This window comes from Mirounga angustirostris, unplaced genomic scaffold (assembly GCF_029215605.1).
Source record: "Mirounga angustirostris isolate CCGP_5_RB_7025 unplaced genomic scaffold, mMirAng1.0.hap1 SCAF_3, whole genome shotgun sequence".
In the NCBI taxonomy this organism is placed as follows: Eukaryota; Metazoa; Chordata; class Mammalia; order Carnivora; family Phocidae; genus Mirounga; species Mirounga angustirostris.
The window spans coordinates 187,351,363-187,369,943 of record NW_026991711.1 but is presented as its reverse complement, the minus strand read 5'-3'; the positions used below and the strand labels follow the sequence as shown (position 1 = coordinate 187,369,943).

Here is an 18,581-nt window from a genome sequence, read left to right as displayed (position 1 = left end):
TAATTAAATTTAAATTAAAAATTTAATAAAAGAGGTTCTCTATTACATACATATTTAAAGATTTTATTTACTTATTAGAGAGAGGAGGGGGAGAGGGAGAGGGAGAGAAGCAGACTCCCCGCTGAGTGCCGAGTCAGCCATGGGGCTCGATGTGGGGCTGGATGCAGGGCTGGATGTGGGGCTCAATGCAGCGCTCAACCTCACGACCCTGAGATCATGACCTGAGACTAAATCAAGAGTTGGACACATAACTGACTGAACCCACCCAGGTGCCACCTATCATATATATATATAAGGTTCTCTATTATAGATTTAAAATGATTTAAGACATATCAACCAAATGTAATGTGTGGAAATTTTTGAAAAATTTTTTGAAACTTTTGAATCCTAATTCAAGCAAACCAACAGTAAAAAGACATTTTTGAGACAGAAAATCAAACACAGACTAGCTATTAGATGGTATCAAGCCAACAGCATGTTACCACACATACTAAATTAGTGTTTATAGGTGAATGATAGGATGACTAGGATTCAGATTAAAATAAGAAAAAAAAAGGAAGGGAGGAGAGAGGAAAAGTGAGGCAAGGAATAGTTTGAAAAAATTGGCAAAATATTGAAGTTTTGAGTGCCTGGGTGGCTCAGTTGGTTAAGCGTGTGCCTTCGGCTCAGGTCATGATCCCAGGGTCCTGGGATCTAGCCCCACGTCGGGCTCCCTGCTCCACGGGGAGTCTGCTTCTCCCTCTGCCCCTCCTCCCACTCGTTTTCTCAATCTCTTGCTCTTTCTCTCAAATAATATATAAATAAGATCTTAAAAAAATATTGAAGTTTTGAAGCTGGGTGATGGGTAAAGGTGGATTCATTTTTTTATTCTCTCTACTTAATGTATGTTTGGAAATGTCCATAATAAAATTATTTTTAAGTTTGCAAGAAAAATTCACGTATTTGTCTATCAGTGTGACTGCTCCTCTAGGTTAGATACCTGTAAGGGGAATTCCTAAACGTAAGGAATGAGAATTTTTACCTTGACTGGAAATTGCCAAATTTCTCTCTGGGTGTTTGTAATAAGGGGGTTCAGGACAAATTACCCCTAAATATGGCACCTCGGCATACTAAATATTTTAAGCTAAAGGAATTTGACACAAAGCAGGTGCAGGAAGGACTCTGACTTACCCTGAGGCAGGCCATAGGCTCTCATGTGAGAGGTGCCCTCCCTATACCCAGAGGAAAGGAGCACCGTTTTCTCTAAGACACCAGGAGGAATCTGAACCAACAGGCCTTGCTGTTTCTCCCAGTTTACTACACTGAGCTCATATTCCTTTGTCCCATCCATGTTCCCATAAGTCTCTATCAAAAATAGCATAAAAACACTCAGGCTTACCCTCTTCTTCAGGTCTTCATTTCCTTTTGAAGGCTCCCATGTTACATAAAACTTGTGATAAAGAAATTTATATGCTTTTCTCTTGTTAATCTCTTTTGTTACAGGGCCCCCAGCCCAGAACTTAGAAGGGTAGAGCAAAAAAATATATATCCTCCCCTACACAATTTGCCGGTTTCCCACAATCCCCAAACACTTGTTGTTTGATGTTTTAATTTCTCTTTTTTTTTAAGATTTTATTTATTTATTTGACAGAGAGAGACAGCGTAAGAGGGAACACAAGCAGGCGGAGTGGGAGAGGGAGAAGCAGGCTTCCTGCGGAGCAGAAGCTCGATTGATGTTTTTTGGGTTTTTTTTAAAGATTTTATTTATTTATTTGACAGAGAGAGAGAGACAGTGAGAGAGGGAACACAAGCAGGGGGAACAGCAGAGGGAGAGGGAGAAGCAGGATCCCCACTGAGCTGAGAGCCCGATGCGGGGCTCGATCCCAGGACCCCGGGATCATAACCTGAGCCGAAAGCAGACGCCCATCGACTGAGCCACTCAGGCGCCCTTCAATTGATGTTTTAATTTCTGTTAATCTGATGGATACAAATAGTGTCTTATTTTATTTATTTTTTTAAAAAAAAACATCATTTGGGAGAGAGTACATAGGATGTGGGAAGGGGCAGAGGAAGAGGGAAAGAGAATCTCAAGCAGACCCCCACCTAGCTCGAGGCCTTACCTGGGCTCCATCTCTCAATCCTGAGATCATGACCTGAGCAGAAACCGAGTCAGATGCTTAACCAACTGAGCCACCCAGGTGCCCCGATATCTTATCATTTTAAATTGTATTTCCCTGATGGTTGTATAGTTGAGCATTTTTCACAACTTTATGTGCTACTTAAATTTCTTTTGAAAATCGCTTTTCATATTCTTTGCCCATTTTTGTCTTTTTCTTACTGATTTATAGTTCTTTCATATTCTGATACTGTTTTTGTTATGTACGTTACAAATATTTCTTTCCAATTTATTCCTTATATTATATTATATTTTATTTTTTTTAAGATTTATTTATTTATTTATTTGAGAGAGAGAGACACAGCCAGAGAGGGAACACAAGCAGGGGGAGTGGGAGAGGGAGAAGCAGGCTTCCCTAGGAGCAGGGAGCCCGATGCGGGGCTCGATCCCAGGACCCTGGGACCATGACCTGAGCCGAAGGCAGATGCTTAACAACTGAGCCACCCAGGCGCCCCTATTCCTTATATTTTAAATTTGTTTGCAGACAATCTTGCATCCAGAAGTTTTAAATTGTTTATAGTCAAATATGTCTTAATTTCATTTACAGATTTTGCTCTTTGTTCCTTAGGAATGACATTCAAATCCCAAGCTCTTATTACTGATTTAAAAAAATATGTATTTATTTTTTTTATTTTAAGTAAACTCTATGCCACTCATGGGGCTGGAACTCACCTCCCAGAGATCAAGAGCCTCATGCTCTAGGGACTGAGCCAGCCAGGCACCCTCTTATTACTGATTTTAATAAGAATGCTTGGTAACTTGTCATCAAATGTTTCATTTTCACAGATGGGCTTTATTTCAAATTACATGGTTTTTCTTCCTTTAGTCTGTTAGTTTGGCCCATTTCTTTACCTTGAAACATCCTTGCATTCCAGGGTTAAATCCTACTGTCGATAATTTTTTTTACTACACTGCTTCATTCAATTTGCTCAAATTGCTAATATTTTATTTGAACCTTGCATCTTTATTCATAGGTGAAATGGATTCCTGCTTTCTTTTGGGTTGTCATTGATCAGTTTAGTTAGGTAAGTCTTTAGTGAGGTACCAAATCTAAAATATGTAGGCAAATTGTTTTTCCTATTCTCCTTCCTTCCAGTTCAGGACTTTCTGAAGCTAGGACTCCCCACTCCCAAAACACACACACATCCCCAGGCGCTCTTTTCCAGTCCCGGTATGGGGATAATTCCTAGCATTTTGATCCTCTACTGGGTCAACCGGTACTAAGGGTGATTGAAAGAGCATATTACTGATGGTTTTAACTCAAAGAAATAATATTTAGTAATGGAGGATGCAAGTCAATAGCTGTGGAGTTCCCGTTCTGTGAGCCTCAATTTCCTTACATGTAAAATGAAACTATTAAAACGTCTAAGTCACAAGTTTAGAGAAGTGCATAAAATGCGTGGAAAGCAACAATGCCCGGGACAAAACAGGTACTAACGACCTTGGCTACCACCATCAGCGCTGTCACTGCTTCCACGGCAGCGGCAGGCGCTGGCGGGCGGCGAGGGCGCGGTGCCCGGCGTCAACAGGGCGACCCCCAAGGCCGCCTGCCGGGTCCTGGTCTCGGCTCTGCCCCGCGTTAGAAGGCACGCGCCTCCTTCTCGGCTGGAAATGAGAGGACTCACGCCCGCCCCACTGCGCGGGCGGCGGCCTAACCAGGTTAACCGACGCAAGCGCCTGGCACCCATCTAGCTTCGCTCACGAGCCCGCGACGGGAGGCTGCTTTTGCGACGGTTATTCACTTTCTCCGGGCCCACCAACAAAGGCGTGCCGAGACGTGTGGCCGCCCGCCAAATTCCCGAACTTACTGGGGATTTGACCTTCTGGCCCGCCTATCTGCGCCAATGGCAGGACGCCCGCGAGAACCGAGACAAACGGACTAAAACGCCCGTCCGGCGCGCAGGCGTAGCACTGGCTGCCCCGGCTCGAGACCCCGCCCCCAGGCTCGCGCTTGTCCGCCCCCTCCTTGGGTTCGCGGCTCGGGATTGGCCCAGAGGCGGTGCGGGCTCTGATTGGCCGAGGCGGGGTCACGAGGGGTCCGTCTTCTTCCGGAGTGTGTGTGTCGCCCGGGTCTCCATCTCCGGTTGCCGCCGGGAGGGCGTTCCAGACCTGTCGGCGCCTGCGGCCTGCGGCGGGCCCCTTTGGGGCTTCGCCCCCGGCTCTGCAGTGCGCGGTGGCTCTGGGTGGGCGGGGCCGTACACCCGCGATCGCCTCCCCAGGAGGGACGAGACTGTGCGGGTTACTAGAGAAGTGGCGGTTCTGGGTTCTGGTGTGAGACTCCTTATTTGTGCTGCAGGGAGGTAGAGATGGACGCTGCTCCACTTAACACTGAGTTCTCGGTCTGGAAAGGTAAAGACACTTGAATTGTAGGTACTGATTTTTTACCTGTAAGGGGGCTTTATTTTGGCCCTGTGTGCTTTCATTTGGGCAGCTGGTCGTGGAATCAATTTTTTAAAAACATCGAAATTATTTGAAAACGCGTGTTGAGAGGGAAAGGGAGGAGTTCTTGGAAGCTTGCCTAATACCTCGAGGAGTTCACCATTTCTAGATCGTGGCAAAAGACAAGGTATGGGACATCGGACCTACAAATAGATGCCAAAAATTATCTTTTTCTAAATATTTTGATATTCACTACTGTGAGTGAAAGATTCAAAATGAAAGTAACTTTAAGATGAGGCCTGACATGTGTTTGTTACAAACAGAAACTTATTACAGATACCGGAGAGAAAATGTGCTTAGCCCATGGAATGTTGAAGGCCCTGTGATGAGCCTAATAATCGTGTCCATTTTAAGCGGGGGGAAAAAAATCCAGGTGAACAGAAGAAAATGAGTCGTTTTGCGAAGGAGATAGAAGATGGGGAAGACGAGACGTTGGAGGAGAAGGACAGTGACAGTAGAGATGAGGTAATTGTATATACAGTGTGGAGCAGAATGACTTACTAAGGTCAACAACCAAAATCCAGAGTAAAACAGTTGAACTGCCTTGTTTAATCTCAGAAGTGGTATTGTGTACACTTTCAGACTACTTTCACAAGCCCACCCTAGACTCAATACCAAAGTCTGACCCAGTCATTTTTAGGAAAAAAAAAAAAAAAAACAAGAAACAATTGCAGACCACTCCCATGAACATAGATGCAAAAATTCCAAATGGAATGTTAGCAAATTAAGTACCAGTGTTAACTGAAAAGAATAGTACATTGTGAGAAGTGAGGTTTGTTTTGGGGGAAAGCAGAAGTGTTTTTTTTTTGTTTGAAAAGTGATACTGGTTGAGGCACCTGGGTGGCTCAGTCGTTAAGTGTCTGCCTTCGGCTCAGGTCATGGTCCCGGGGTCCTGGGATCGAGTCCCACACTGCGCTCCCTGCTCCGCGGGAAGCCTGCTTCTCCTTCTCCCACTCCCCCTGCTTGGGTTCCCTCTCTCGCTGTGTCTCTCTCTGGCAAATAAATAAAATCTTTAAAAAAAAAAAAAAAAAGAAAAGTGATACTGGTTGCCCGGAAATACTGGTTTGAAAGAAGATCTCTTGATTCTTAAAATTGCTTCATTAGGGCGCCTGGGTGGCTCAGTCGGTTAAGCGACTGCCTTCGGCTCAGGTCATGATCCTGGAGTCCCGGGATCGAGTCCCGGGATCGAGTCCCGCATCGGGCTCCCTGCTCGGCGGGGAGTCTGCTTCTCCCTCTGACCCTCCTCCCTCTCATGCTCTCTGTCTCTCATTCTCTCTCTCGCAAATAAATAAAAAAAAAATCTAAAAAAAAAAAATTGCTCCATCAAATTTCATTAGTTTGTGTGCCTGCCAAACACCTGTGTTTCCATATTTATTCTTTTGACAGATACTTAGGTCCCTACAGTGTTTCCTGCTTCTGGCTGGGAGCCTCTGTGTGAGTATTTAAATATGGATAGGTTTAAGTTGAGTCCTAAAAGAATTAGGTGGATGGTGGGTACACAGCCCATGAATAGTGAATGCTTCCCGTGTGTAGCCACTGTGCTAGGCTTTAATGCATCATCTCATTTCATTAGCAAAGCGACTGTATTAGACAGGCATCATCAGCTCCATTTTATACACGGGAAAACAGATTTAGCCATTAACTTACTTGCTCAGGGTTTTATAATTAATAAGTGACAGAGCAGGGATTATACATGGTTCTGCCGAATCCAAAGGCCCTACCTCTTCCCAGTTCATTTTTTTTGTCTCCCGCCCCCCCCCACCCACCAAGCAACTTGTTTTGAGAGGCAGCCAGGATGTATTTATTGTCCACTTTAAGCAGCCACTTGTATAATAGAAACTTTATCAACCGTATTCAGTCTAGTAGTTGTTTTAATCAATCAGAAGTAAATTATCCATACATACCTTTTGATTTTAATTTAAGACATGTTAAACGTGGGGGCGCCTGGGTGGCTCAGTCGGTTAAGCGTCTGCCTTCAGCTCAGGTCATGATCTCGGGGTCCTGGGATCATCGAGTCCTGCTTCTCTCTCTCTCAAATAGATAAATAAAAATCTTAAAAAAAACCCACCCATGTTAAATGTTTATTCATTTACAAATATTTTGATGTGGGACTGAGGCCTTGTTTTTGACTTCGGGTTCAGTGTTGGAGTAGTTTGTCTTCCCAGTACAAAGTATGCCCGTAAGTGCAGCTTTTGTAATATGAAGTTTGTTTCTTTTTTTTTTTTTTAAGTATTTAAATAGTCTCTGCATCCAACGTGGGGCTGAACTCACAACCCCGAGATCAAGAGTTGTATGCTTTTCCGACTAAGCCAGGCAGGCACCCCAAAGTTTGTTTCTTTAAAGCAAAGCAAAACCTAAAAAACTCCTAGTAAAGCAGTTTGAATACTGCTACGTTTTTACCACTTTTCCCATCCTTTTGTGGTTGCTCAACCACACCTAATTTGACTACAGTTTTTTTAAGCTTTATCAAATATGTCCGAAGTATTCAACATGGTTTTCACAGATTCAGTAACTTACTTTTTGCATTGATTTGATTGGTTTATATGATTTTATTATGTAATTGAAACCGCAAATACAAGGGTCATATACAGGTTTGGAACAAACAATTGATAATTATTAAGGATCTGCTTTAGCCTATGGCAGCAGAAATGGCCAGGTGTTCTGTGAGTGCCATAGAGGAACCTGCTAGCCACACGTGCTTGGCATTTCATGAACATCAAGTTAGTAAGTCCTGTTTGGGATGGGGACTGTCGTTTAATCTAGCTGTAGATACAGGTTAGTGTGATTTGATTAAGTAGACATAGTTAGACACAGTTAAGAGAGCATCTACTGTATTATGATGTTCACTGTACGTTGCATTAGCTTTTGTAGCAATCATCCAGGAAATTCTTGGTAAATGCAGCTTTTGCTTTGGAACCCATTCTGGTTCTTGGAGGAAAACAGGAATAGTCACATTATATTTTCCCTAGGCTGATATGCATGTGATGTGGTTCTAGACTGTTCACACTGGTCACCCTAGGTCATTCCTCTCTAAACTGTGATTTCTTCTTTTTTTTTTTTAAGATTTTATTTATTTATTTGACAGAGAGAGACACAGAGAGGGAACACAAGCAGGGGGAGTGGGAGAAGGAGAAGCAGGCTTCCCACTGAGCAGGGAGCCCGATGCAGGGCTCAATCCCAGGACCCTGGGATTGAGCCCGATGCAGGGCTCAATCCCAGGACCCTGGGATCATGACCTGAGCCGAAGGCAGACGCTTAACAACTGAGCCACCCAGGTGCCCCTAAAGTGTGATTTCTATAATGGTTTCCTCTGATTGGTGCAGCATATAGAAGTACGTTCACAGGTAGATGAACTTTTAGGATAACCAGACCCTAAAGTTGGCTCATTGAAATTAATTCATTAAAACCCTTATCTCTTAGGGTGCCTGGCTGGCTCAGTTGGATGAGCATGCTACTCTTAATCTAGGGGTAGTGAAGAGATTACTAAAAAAACAAATAAAACCCTCATCTCTTTCCCATAACTTCCCTGATCCCACATCATTCCCATGCCAGATGAACTGGTCCCTCATCTGCTTGCCTATGTATGTTCATAACCAGTAATACTTATCACATGGTAGCTACTTATCTCTTCCTGTGATGTGCTATATATACCAGTTGTATTCGTTTGCTAGGTTTGCCTTTTTTTTAAGATTTTATTTAGAAATCTCTCTCTCAAGGGAGCATGAGCGGGGGTTGGGGTGGGGCAGAGGGAGAGGGAGAAGCAGGTTTCCCGCTGAGCAGAGAGCCTAATGTGGGGCTCAATCCCAGGACCTGAGATCATGACCTGAGCTGAAAGCAGATGCCTAACCCACCAAGCCACCCAGGCGCCCCTTAAGGTTGCCTTAATAAAATATCCTATACTGGTTGGCTGAAACAACAGAAATTTATTTTCTCATAATTCTGAAGGTTAGAAGTTGAAGATCAAGTTGTTGACAGGTTTGGTTTCTTCTGAGGCCTCTCTCCTTGGCTTGTAAACGTCTGCCTTTTTACTATGTCTTCACATGGTCATTTGTCTATCTTCTGTGGCCTAATCTCTCATTGGATTAGGGCCTACTCTAATGACCCCATTTTAACTTAATTACTTCTTTTTTTTTTTTTTTAAGATTTTATTTATTTATTTGACAGAGAGAGACACAGCGAGAGAGGGAACACAAGCAGGGGGAGTGGGAGAGGGAGAAGCAGGCTCCATGCAGAGCAGGGAGCCCGATGCGGGACTCGATCCCAGGACCCTGGGATCATGACCTGAGCCGAAGGCAGTCGCTTAACCGACTGAGCCACCCAGGCGCCCTAACTTAATTACTTCTTTAAAGGCCTGTCTCCAAATATAGTAACATTCTTAGATACTGTGGATTGGACTTTGACATATGGGTTTTAGTGGGATATAGTTCATCTCATAATAATACCAGTAATACCTTCCTTCCGTTATGACACTGTTCCTAGTTAACACTGGCAAGATGAAGACACTTGTTTTATTTATTGCCCATAGTTCTTCGTTTTGTCCTTTTGTGTATTCATTCAATGTTTTGCTGAAATATTTATTTGAGAGAGAGAGAGCACATGCACTTGCACGTGAGTGGGGGAGGGGCAGAGGGAGAGAGAATCTTAAGCAGATTCTGTGCTGAGCGTGGAGCCTGATGCAGGGTTTGAGCTCACGGCCCTGAGATCATGACCTCAGCCGAAACCAACAGTCGGATGCTTAGCTGACGGCACCACCCAGGTGCCCCTAACATTTTTATCTTTAGTTATTTAGTTTGATAGTACCATGCTCAGTTATCAGTAGCTGTGGGATGGAATTGATGGTACAGTTAGGAAGCATGAGGCCCAATCTTAGGGGCTTGGCTCTCATTCCTCTTTATGTTCCAGGTGCCTGTTGTGGGGGACTCTTTTACTTTTGTGTTTTGTATGCAAAGAGCTGGCAGCGTAGGGGCGCCTGGCTGGCTCAGTTGATGCAGCGTGTGACTCTTGATCTCAGGGTTGTGATTTCAAGTCCCATGGTGGGTGTAGAGATTACTTAAAAATAAAATCTAAAAAAAAACAAAGAGTTGGCACTCTAGTGGCATGTGGAACCACCTGAACAGTAGTTGACTTGGTGTATTTTCCTGTTTTCTTACTTGGAAACTTCTAGAAACCTAGTTCCTTCCCTGTAAGGATTCTGATTTGATAGCTCTAAGTGAAGTCTAGGAATTTTTTTTTTTTTCCTTTTCCTGTTTCTTTAGACAAGCATGCCAGGTGGTGCTGGGAGCTCTCTTATACTACACATTGAGAAACTCCGAGAGCTCAGCATAGACCCCGACACACATGCCTGACCGAATCTTGTACTTGCTGACCATACAGTGTGGTTGTAACCTCGTGGGCGCAGGGAACATGTGCTTTCAGTGTTGCCACTTCTCTCCAGGTCGTCACCCCTCAGCAGAGTGGTGGGAAGATGACTACCTCTCTAGAAAATAAAGGAGAAGAAAAAAAGTCTCTGGCTCCCGTGTTTGCTGAGAAACTGATATCCCCACACAGGAAGGCAGCCACATGGGCCCCGTTGCCAAAAGACAGGAGTGTCAAGTTCAAGGACCATGAGAAGAGAAACGGGAGCTCTGAGGAGGAAGAAGATAAGAAGGCTGAGTTGGGCCAGGATGAGGAAGGTGATCAATCCTCTTCTGGGGACAGCCTTGCCTGCCATCCCACATCTCTGCCAGAGGGGTTCTGTGAAGCTCCCACCTTGCAGAAAGCTGCCTTGGCAATCCCCGGCTGACTTTTCAGGCATGGCCTCGTGGATGAGGAATCTCAATGGACCTTTGACCTCTACTGTCCACGTGACCAGAATCAGAGTTTTCTTTGACTATTATCCACTGATTGTTTCTGTCATGGTGCTTATGAGCCATGCAGGTTAATTGTCCCCCAAACTTAATTGTCAGTGATTTTCTTTTTGTCTTGACAGAGTCTGTGCAACATTTTAAATGATACTGTTTCTGAAGAAGTAATTATTAATATTTTTATTTAAATATAATGGCAGTACATTTCAAATTATTTCAAAATAAGAAGTTAAAGTGGCATTGAATTTTTTCGTTAGGTTGGTGTATTTTAGTCGGATTTATGAGCAGTTTCTCTGGAAGAGCAATTTGTTATTCTCATTCTTAACAAGTCTGTGTGGCAGACTTGTTAGGTGGGTTTTCTTTTAGATTCTGAAAAAGATGTGTATTCTACATGGGCCAGAGGGAGAACAGTCCTTCCTATGGGGGCCTGGTGGAGATGAGCAGGACAACAATGGTGATGACAGAGGCTGTGAGGAAGAGGAGGAGGAGGAAGGCCGGAATGACCCAAGTCAGCTCACTTGAGGGGTAGACCATATCAAGGAATTGGAGTTGTAGGGAAGGGCAGGGGCTGTGGGATTTCTTTTAGGAACTTGAAGAATGTTCTGATTAATTTATGAATGCTTTTAAAAGTACTCTGACCGGGCACCTGGGTGGCTCAGTTGGTTAAGCAACTGCCTTCGGCTCAGGTCATGATCCTGGAGTGCCGGGATCGAGTCCCGCATCGGGCTCCCTGCTCAGCAGGGAGTCTGCTTCTCCCTCTGACCCTCCCCCCGCCATGTGCTCTCTCTCTCTCATTCTCTCTGTCTCAAATAAATAAATAAAATCTTTAAAAAAAAAAAAGAAGTACTCTGACCAGACCGCACCCATAAGTTTTGTGAAGAGTAGGCATTACCATAGGTGTGATATTTGTGGATAGAGTGAAAGCTTCCAATTTACCTATGAGTGGTACAGACAGATCATTAAAAATATAATATACTCTGGCTCTTGCCCACAGAGCCTGCCCCAAAAAACAGCTGATAAACGGAAGAAGGAAATGGCCAAACAGAAGGCTTCCCCTGAAACCAGAAGACAGAAATTGGAAGGTAACTTCTTTGCTGTGTTTTAAAGCATGAGACAAAACACGGAGAATTTCATATTAACGGAGTAGGCATCTGCAGTTTTGGAATTTGTGGACACAGTAAAAGCCCAAGTGGTAAACAAGGGGATTTTTATTGCAGTTAGGTGCTACAATATGCCAGAAACTTCAGTGGAATTTTCTTTTAGCGTCATTGTTTCTGCACTGTTTGAGGTTTTTTTTTCGTTTCTTTCTTTTTTTTTTACCTTTTTGTATGTCAGCTGAACCACCTGTAACTTTCAAACTGTTTGTTGGAAACCTGAATTTTGACAAAACTGCTGCTGAACTAAAAACAGGTCTCAGTGAATTTTTTGCTAAAAATGATCTCACAGTTGTTAGTGTCAGTTGGCTCGTCCAGGTAAATACCAATAATTTAAGAACATTAAGTTTACCAACCTGGCATTATTATCCCTGGAGAAATTAGGAGTTCTAGTAGCTTTCTATTTTATTGTGGGTTCTGTCTTGTCACATCCTTTTGTTACCTGCTCTATTTTTTTTTAAAGATTTTATTTATTTATTTGACAGAGAGAGAGAGAGAGAGAGGCATCACAAGCTGGGGGCAGGGGGCAGAAGGAGAAGGAGAAGCAGGCTCCCAGCCGAGCAGGGAGCCCAATGCGGGACTTGATCCCAAGACCCTGGGATCATGACCTGAGCCGAAGGCAGACGCTTAACCGACTAAGCCACCCAGGCGCCCCTTGTTACCTGCTCTTGAGCCCATGGTGGGGTTTTACCTCAGCCTCTTGCAGTTCACGGTGAGACGGAGAGTATAGTAGTCTCATATCCACAGGGATATGTTCTAAGACCCCTGGTGGACGCCTGAAGCCACAGATGGTACTGAACCCTACTTACGCTACGTTGGTTCTTTTACATACATAGCAGTGATAAAGTTGAATTTATAAATTAGCCACCATAATAGATTAACAATAATATAATGAATTAGAACAATTATAACAATATCCTGGAATGGAAGTTACATGAATGTGGTTTCTCTCTCTCAAAGTCGCCCTCCTTGTGATAATGTGAGATGATAAAATGCCTCCAGGATGAGATGACTGAGGTCCACGCTCAGGCGTTGTGACCTCTAGCTAGAGCACTGTTGGCCTCTTGATGCTAGGTCAGAAGGAGGATCATCTGCTTCCAGACCACACAGTTGACTGTGGGTAACTGAAGCCATGGATAAGAGGGGCTCATATATTTAAAAATCCTTCAGTGGTGGGCGCCTGGGTGGCTCAGTTGTTAAGCGTCTGCCTTCAGCTCAGGTCATGATCTCAGTGTCCTGGGATCGAGCCCCACATCGGGCTCTCTGCTCCGCGGGAAGCCTGCTTCTCCCTCTCCCATTCCCCCTGCTTGTGTTACCTCTCTCGCTGTGTCTCTCTGTCAAATAAATAAATAAAATCTTTAAAAAAAAAAAAAAATCCTTCAGTGGCTCTTAGAAAATCCATTAGATGAAACTCTGCTATCCCATTTTTTCCAATTGGAATGTTAAAATAATCCCGAGATTTTCCTTGTTGTTACAGAAACATATTTTCATGATTTTCCACTGTGAGCAATGTTATTTGCCCAGAATTATTTTAAACCAAGTCACACCTTTAATCACAGCCCCCTAGCTATGGTGGCAAATATAGGTCCTGCATCACTTCTGCTTTTTTGCCAAGTTGCATTTTATCTTTCTCACTTCTTTTGCATCAGAAGCATATTTCCTGGGTGTGAGCATATTTTATAGTACTCAGACTGTCTTAGGTAGGAACAAAAAGATAATAATAATAGTGAACATTCATTGAGCACTCACCGTTCCAGGCATTATTCTTTGTTCCTTATTTATATGAACTCATGGAATCTGGTAAGACAGCCCTCAGTGGTAATTACTGATACTATCCCCATTTCACAAAGAAGATTTAGGCACAGAGAAGTTAAGTAATGTGCCCAGTATCACACAGTTCAAAAATGGCAGAGCTGGGATTTGAGCCCAGAATCTGGCTCCAGAGCTACAGCTTCTGTCACATTGTGCTTACAGGTTGTGTTAACTATATTTTGCATTATTGTTGCATTTGCAGTAAATAAGAATTCCTTTTGCATTAAAAAATCTTTTTGTAATAGCCCTTGGGTTTGCTAACACATTCCTCATTAGGAGTGATATTTTTGTTCCAGTTCACAAATGCAGATGGCTCTTTCTTAAAACAAAAAGTCACAACCTTACAATTTCAAGCTCCGTTTTCTATAGCTTTTGTTTAAATTCGGTCAGTCGCTAAACAGAAAAGTAATAAAGGTTTCAGTAGGTGAATTTGCACCGACTCAGTCCTTGCTCTAGAACAGGGTTTCTCAATTTTGGCATTATTGATACCAGATAATTCTTTGTTTTGGGGACTGTCAAGTGGATTGCAGGCTATGTAACAGCAGGCCTGGATTCTACCCACCCCCACCGCGTTCTAGAAGCACCCTCTAGCCCTTCTCAAACTTGCCTGGGGGCGAGAGCCACTCTTCTCTGGTTACTTTATGGCATTTGTATTGCTAGTTGGTGGAGCCTTGGTTTTAAATTGTAAATGACTCACTGCTGATTTCCACTTTCACATCCAGTATGACTAACCAACCCAAAGTCATGTGCCTTTTGATCTTACCTAGGGGTTTTTCCCTTTTCTTTTACATCTCTGTAGGAAATTCGGTTATGTGAATTTTAAATCTGCTGATGACCAGGGAAAAGCCTTGAAACTTAGTGAGACAAAGGTCCTTGGCTATGAAATTAAATTGAGAAAACCAAAAGGAAAGGAAGTAAAGAAAGATATGCAAACAAGGTAATTTGTTTATAGATACCTGTGTATCTAGACAAACTCTGGGTCAGGAATGAGTCTCGGATTCTTATTCAGTCCAAGTAGTCAGTTACCACCAGGGCACCTCCTTGCCCAGCACAAACTTTGTCTACATTACTCTCACCCTCTGTGCTCAAGCTGGATGGCTCACCTTACAAACCAGAGTTTGTAAGTATGTGACTTTGCTTACTAGCCTTTTCCCCCAACAAGACCACATTCCTGAGAGTAGACGCCAAGTCTGTATTTTCATGTAGCCTCTAGCACAGGCCGTCGCCCAGATATGTGTTCAAAGATTTGTTAAATGAGGGAATATGTATTGCTATTAACACTCTCCAACTCCTGGAGAAGTATTTTTTCTCCTTTAGAGAACTTTGGATGCTTACTAGATCTGAACTCAGACTAAAAATACTCTTTTGTGTTGCGTAGGTTGGAATGCCAAAACACTTTTGATCCAGAACCTGTCTCACAGAGTCACCCAGCATGAGTTAAAAGAAGTGTTTAAGGATGCCTTTCAAATCAGATTGGTGAGCAAGGATGGGATGAGTAAAAGGTGTGTTTTGTACCTATATTGAAAAAGAATATATTTCTGCTGGATTCAGACATAACAGAATTTCATTACATTCTCCTAAATCACTTACACCTGATTTTAGAGAAGGAAAAAGTAGTTATCCAACCTTTCTGCCAGCAGGCATAAAAAACTGAAGGGGGCATCATAAATGGACAGCCAGAAGCTTCTAGAAAACTATAGGGGTGTCACTGAGAAATGAAGACTTACTCTACGAAGTTCAAGGTTGAGGATTAGAGGAGTTCAGTCATAGGTGATTTCCATTTTTCTCTCTCCAGGGTTGACTCTAGTAAACCAACACGCTTGCTGATTTGCCCGGACAGGGGCAGAACAGAGCATTAAATCGGCCCATTAGAGCTATGTTGTAACAACTAATGAAACACTAGCGCTATGTAGCTAGGCTTTGGTAGAGTAAGAGGGTGAATATGGTAAAATTAGGAAGGATGGAATGGGATGTATTTTGGAGGAATTTTCTTTTTTTGTTTTATAATTTTATTTTTAAGTAATCTCTACACCCAAACTCACAACCCCGAGATCAAGAGTTACACACTCCACTGACTGAACCAGCCAGGGGCCCCTATTTTGAAGGAATTCTTAATGAGGTGCAGCTTGCATATCAGGATTACACATACATTTGAGTGAAAATTGTTGGTATAGGTGAACTCTAAAATAGTCTATACCTGTATATTCTGAAGAACATAATCTCTAGAAAAGAATCCTGCCAATTCAGAAAACAAGTCTGAAAGGATACATCCCGTATTGTCAGCAATTTGCTATTGTCAGTGTTTCTTTCTTTTTTTTTTTTTTTAAGATTTTATTCATTTATTTGGCATAGAGAGCAGGAGAGCACAAGCAGTGGGAGTGGCAGAGGGAGAGGGAGAAACAGCCCCCCCACCCCGTCAAGCAGGGAGCCCGATGCGGGGCTTGATCCCAGGACCCTGGGATCATGACCTGAGCCAAAGGCAGTCACTCAACCAACTGAGCCACCCAGGCGCCCCTATCGTCAGTGTTTCCTGTGAGGAGATTTGGGGGCTCTCCTATGCTTGTAGTCAGCAACACTGGAAAACGACGAAACAAAAATTGCTGCCAAAAGCCATAGAATTTCTCTATTGTTAGTTAAGTTTTGATTACATATACTTAAGTCTTTAAATTACTCCTTTACATGAGGTATTATTATGGGGAATTAGGAGATGCCAGGGAATTCATGACGTGTTAAATAAAGCATAATACCTTTGTCAGAGGTGAGCGTGGTGCACTCTACAAGAATATTCTCACTCAACAGATCCTTACTCCATATCTTTCACCAAAGTAAGTTACAGGTCCATGAAAGATTACAATGAAAATATGAAATCATAAAGTACCAGAGGGAGACCTAGAGATTGTTTTGTTTGTTTATTTTTAATAATCTGCAAGAGGGGGAGGCCTGTTAAGTATGACACAAATCCTGGAAGTCCTAAAAGAACAGATAAATTTGACTGCAGAAATATAAAATACATCTACATGGGGAAAAAAAATCCCATAAGCAAAGTCGAAAAACAAGTGACAAATGAGGAAAAAAAAATTCATGATTTCTATCAAAATTGAGGGCTAATTTGCTGATAGATAAAGTGCATCTCACAAATCAGTAAGAAAAAGACCAACAGGGGCACCTAGGTGGTGCATTTGGTTGAATGTCCGACTTTTGGTTTCGGCTCAGGTCGTGATCTTGGGGTTTTGGGATCGAGCCCCATGTCGGGCTCTGAGCTCAGCATGGAGTCTGCTTGAGATTCTCTCTCTCCCTCTGCCCCTCCCTCCCATGTTCTCTTTGTATCTCTCTCTAAAAGAAATAAGTAAATCTTAAAAAAAAAAAAGAAAAGAAAAAGACCAACAACCCAGTAAAAATATTGGCAAATTATGAACAGGAAGGTCACAGAAAAGTAATTTTCTCTTGAACGTAAGAAAAGATACTTAGCCTCACTCATACTAAAAGAATTGTAAATTAGAATGCAATTTTGATTTAGTTTAGATACAACATTTTACCTATTAGATGTTAACAATCAAAAGGTGTATTCCATAGTATTGAAGAGGGTTGGAGAAACCGGCATGCTCAGACGTTGTTGGTAGAAGGGAAATTCGTGAAGTCTCTGTGAAGATGAGTTAGTATCTATCAATTATAGTTGCATGTACCATTTTATCCTGCAGTTCCACTCGATCAGAGTGGGTGTAATGAGAAAGGCAGGCAATAGCAAGTGTTGGCAAGGCGATGGGGAAATTGGAACCCCTGTTCATTGCCGGTGGGAATGTAAAATAAAAGAGTGCAGTTGCTTGGGAAACTGGTTTTGGCAGTTTCTCAATGTGTTAAACAGAGTTGCCGTATGGGGCAGCAATTCTGCTGCACGGGGTATACAGAATGAAAACGTATAGCCACACACTTCTACACGCGTGCAAGATTACCTTCATTCATAATAGCCGAAAAGTGGAAACAACCCCAAATGTGCACCAGCTGATGAATGGATAAACAAAGTGTGGTATTTCCTACAAGGTGATATTATCCTGCCATAAAAAGGAATGGCGTACTGACACATACTACTACTTGGATGAATCTGGAAAACATTAGGCTAAGTGAAAGACGCCAGACCCAAAAGATTGCATGTTCATATGATCCAATTTATAAGAAATGTCCAGGATAGGCAAGTAGCATGGTAGTTGGGCCAGGGGTGGGAATGAGTTAGAGGGAATGAGGAGTGACTGCCGGTGGTTACTTTGGGAGAGGATAAAAACGTTCTAAAATTAAAGAGCCTTTTTTTTTTTAAATTTATTTATTTATTTGACAGAGAGAGACAGTGAGAGAGGGAACACAAGCAGGGGGAATGGGAGAGGGAGAAGCAGGCTTCCCGCGGAGCAGGGAGCCCGATGCGGGGCTCGATCCCAGGACCCTGGGATCATGACCTGAGCCGAAGGCAGATGCTTAACCAACTGAGCCACCCAGGCGCCCCAAAAACGTTCTAAAATTAGATCATGGTGATGGTTATAGAAGTCTGTAAACATACTAGAAACCATTATACACTTTTTTTTTTAAAGGTTTCATTTTTAAGTAATCTCTGTACCCAGTGTGGGACTTGAACTCACAACCCCGAGATCAAGAGTAGTACGCTCCACCGACTGAGCCAGCCAGGCGCCCCTCATTGTACACATTAAATAGATGCATTTTATGATGTATAAATTATATCTCAGTCAAGCTTTGAAAAAGAGTGTGTATATGTGTATGTTTGCTTTTTATATGTATGGCACGTTACCTGTATGGATAGAAATTGGGCAGAAGGCACACTTCACCATATCCTTTTCTAACTTTTGCATTTTGAATCCTGTATGTGTATTACTAATTCAGAAGACAATAAAAGTACTAAATGTTGACTATTCTTTCTTCTTCCCCCCCACAATTGTAGGATTGCGTATGTTGACTTCAAGTCACAGGCTGATGCAGAGAGAGCCTTGGACGAGAAGCGAGGAACAAAGATCGGTGGGCTTGCTGTAGTTCTGGGCCATGTTGAAGAGAAAAGCCAAGGCCGAGAAGGGAGAGGTGAGAAGCCCAGCACATGGAGGAGTAAGGGATGCTACAGCTCTGTAGACTGAGACTTGCCAGGGTTGTCAGCAGGGTTCCCCAGAGAGGGGCTAGCAGGAG

At 43.0% G+C, this 18,581-nt stretch overlaps 1 protein-coding gene across 7 annotated transcripts in view; it reads left to right on the top strand.

Annotated features, from left to right (window-relative positions):
* The first annotated feature begins 4,202 nt into the window (after window positions 1-4,202).
* The window catches only part of LOC123838743 (nucleolin-like), a 40,273-nt gene continuing 25,894 nt past the window's right edge, over window positions 4,203-18,581 (top strand). For 2 of the 7 annotated variants that reach the window (XM_064587237.1, XM_064587235.1), the window contains exons 1-5: window positions 4,205-4,504; window positions 10,142-10,266; window positions 11,432-11,519; window positions 14,782-14,905; window positions 18,346-18,479. In XM_064587237.1, the coding sequence (XP_064443307.1) occupies window positions 4,462-4,504; window positions 10,142-10,266; window positions 11,432-11,519; window positions 14,782-14,905; window positions 18,346-18,479 (514 nt within the window). In that variant the 5' untranslated portion in view covers window positions 4,205-4,461. Of the gene's footprint in view, window positions 4,722-4,857; window positions 5,060-9,849; window positions 10,023-10,141; window positions 10,267-11,431; window positions 11,520-14,781; window positions 14,906-18,345; window positions 18,480-18,581 lie in introns of those variants that run through there. The other 5 variants (XR_010410340.1, XR_010410339.1, XM_064587236.1 and 2 more) reach the window with 4 other exon arrangements.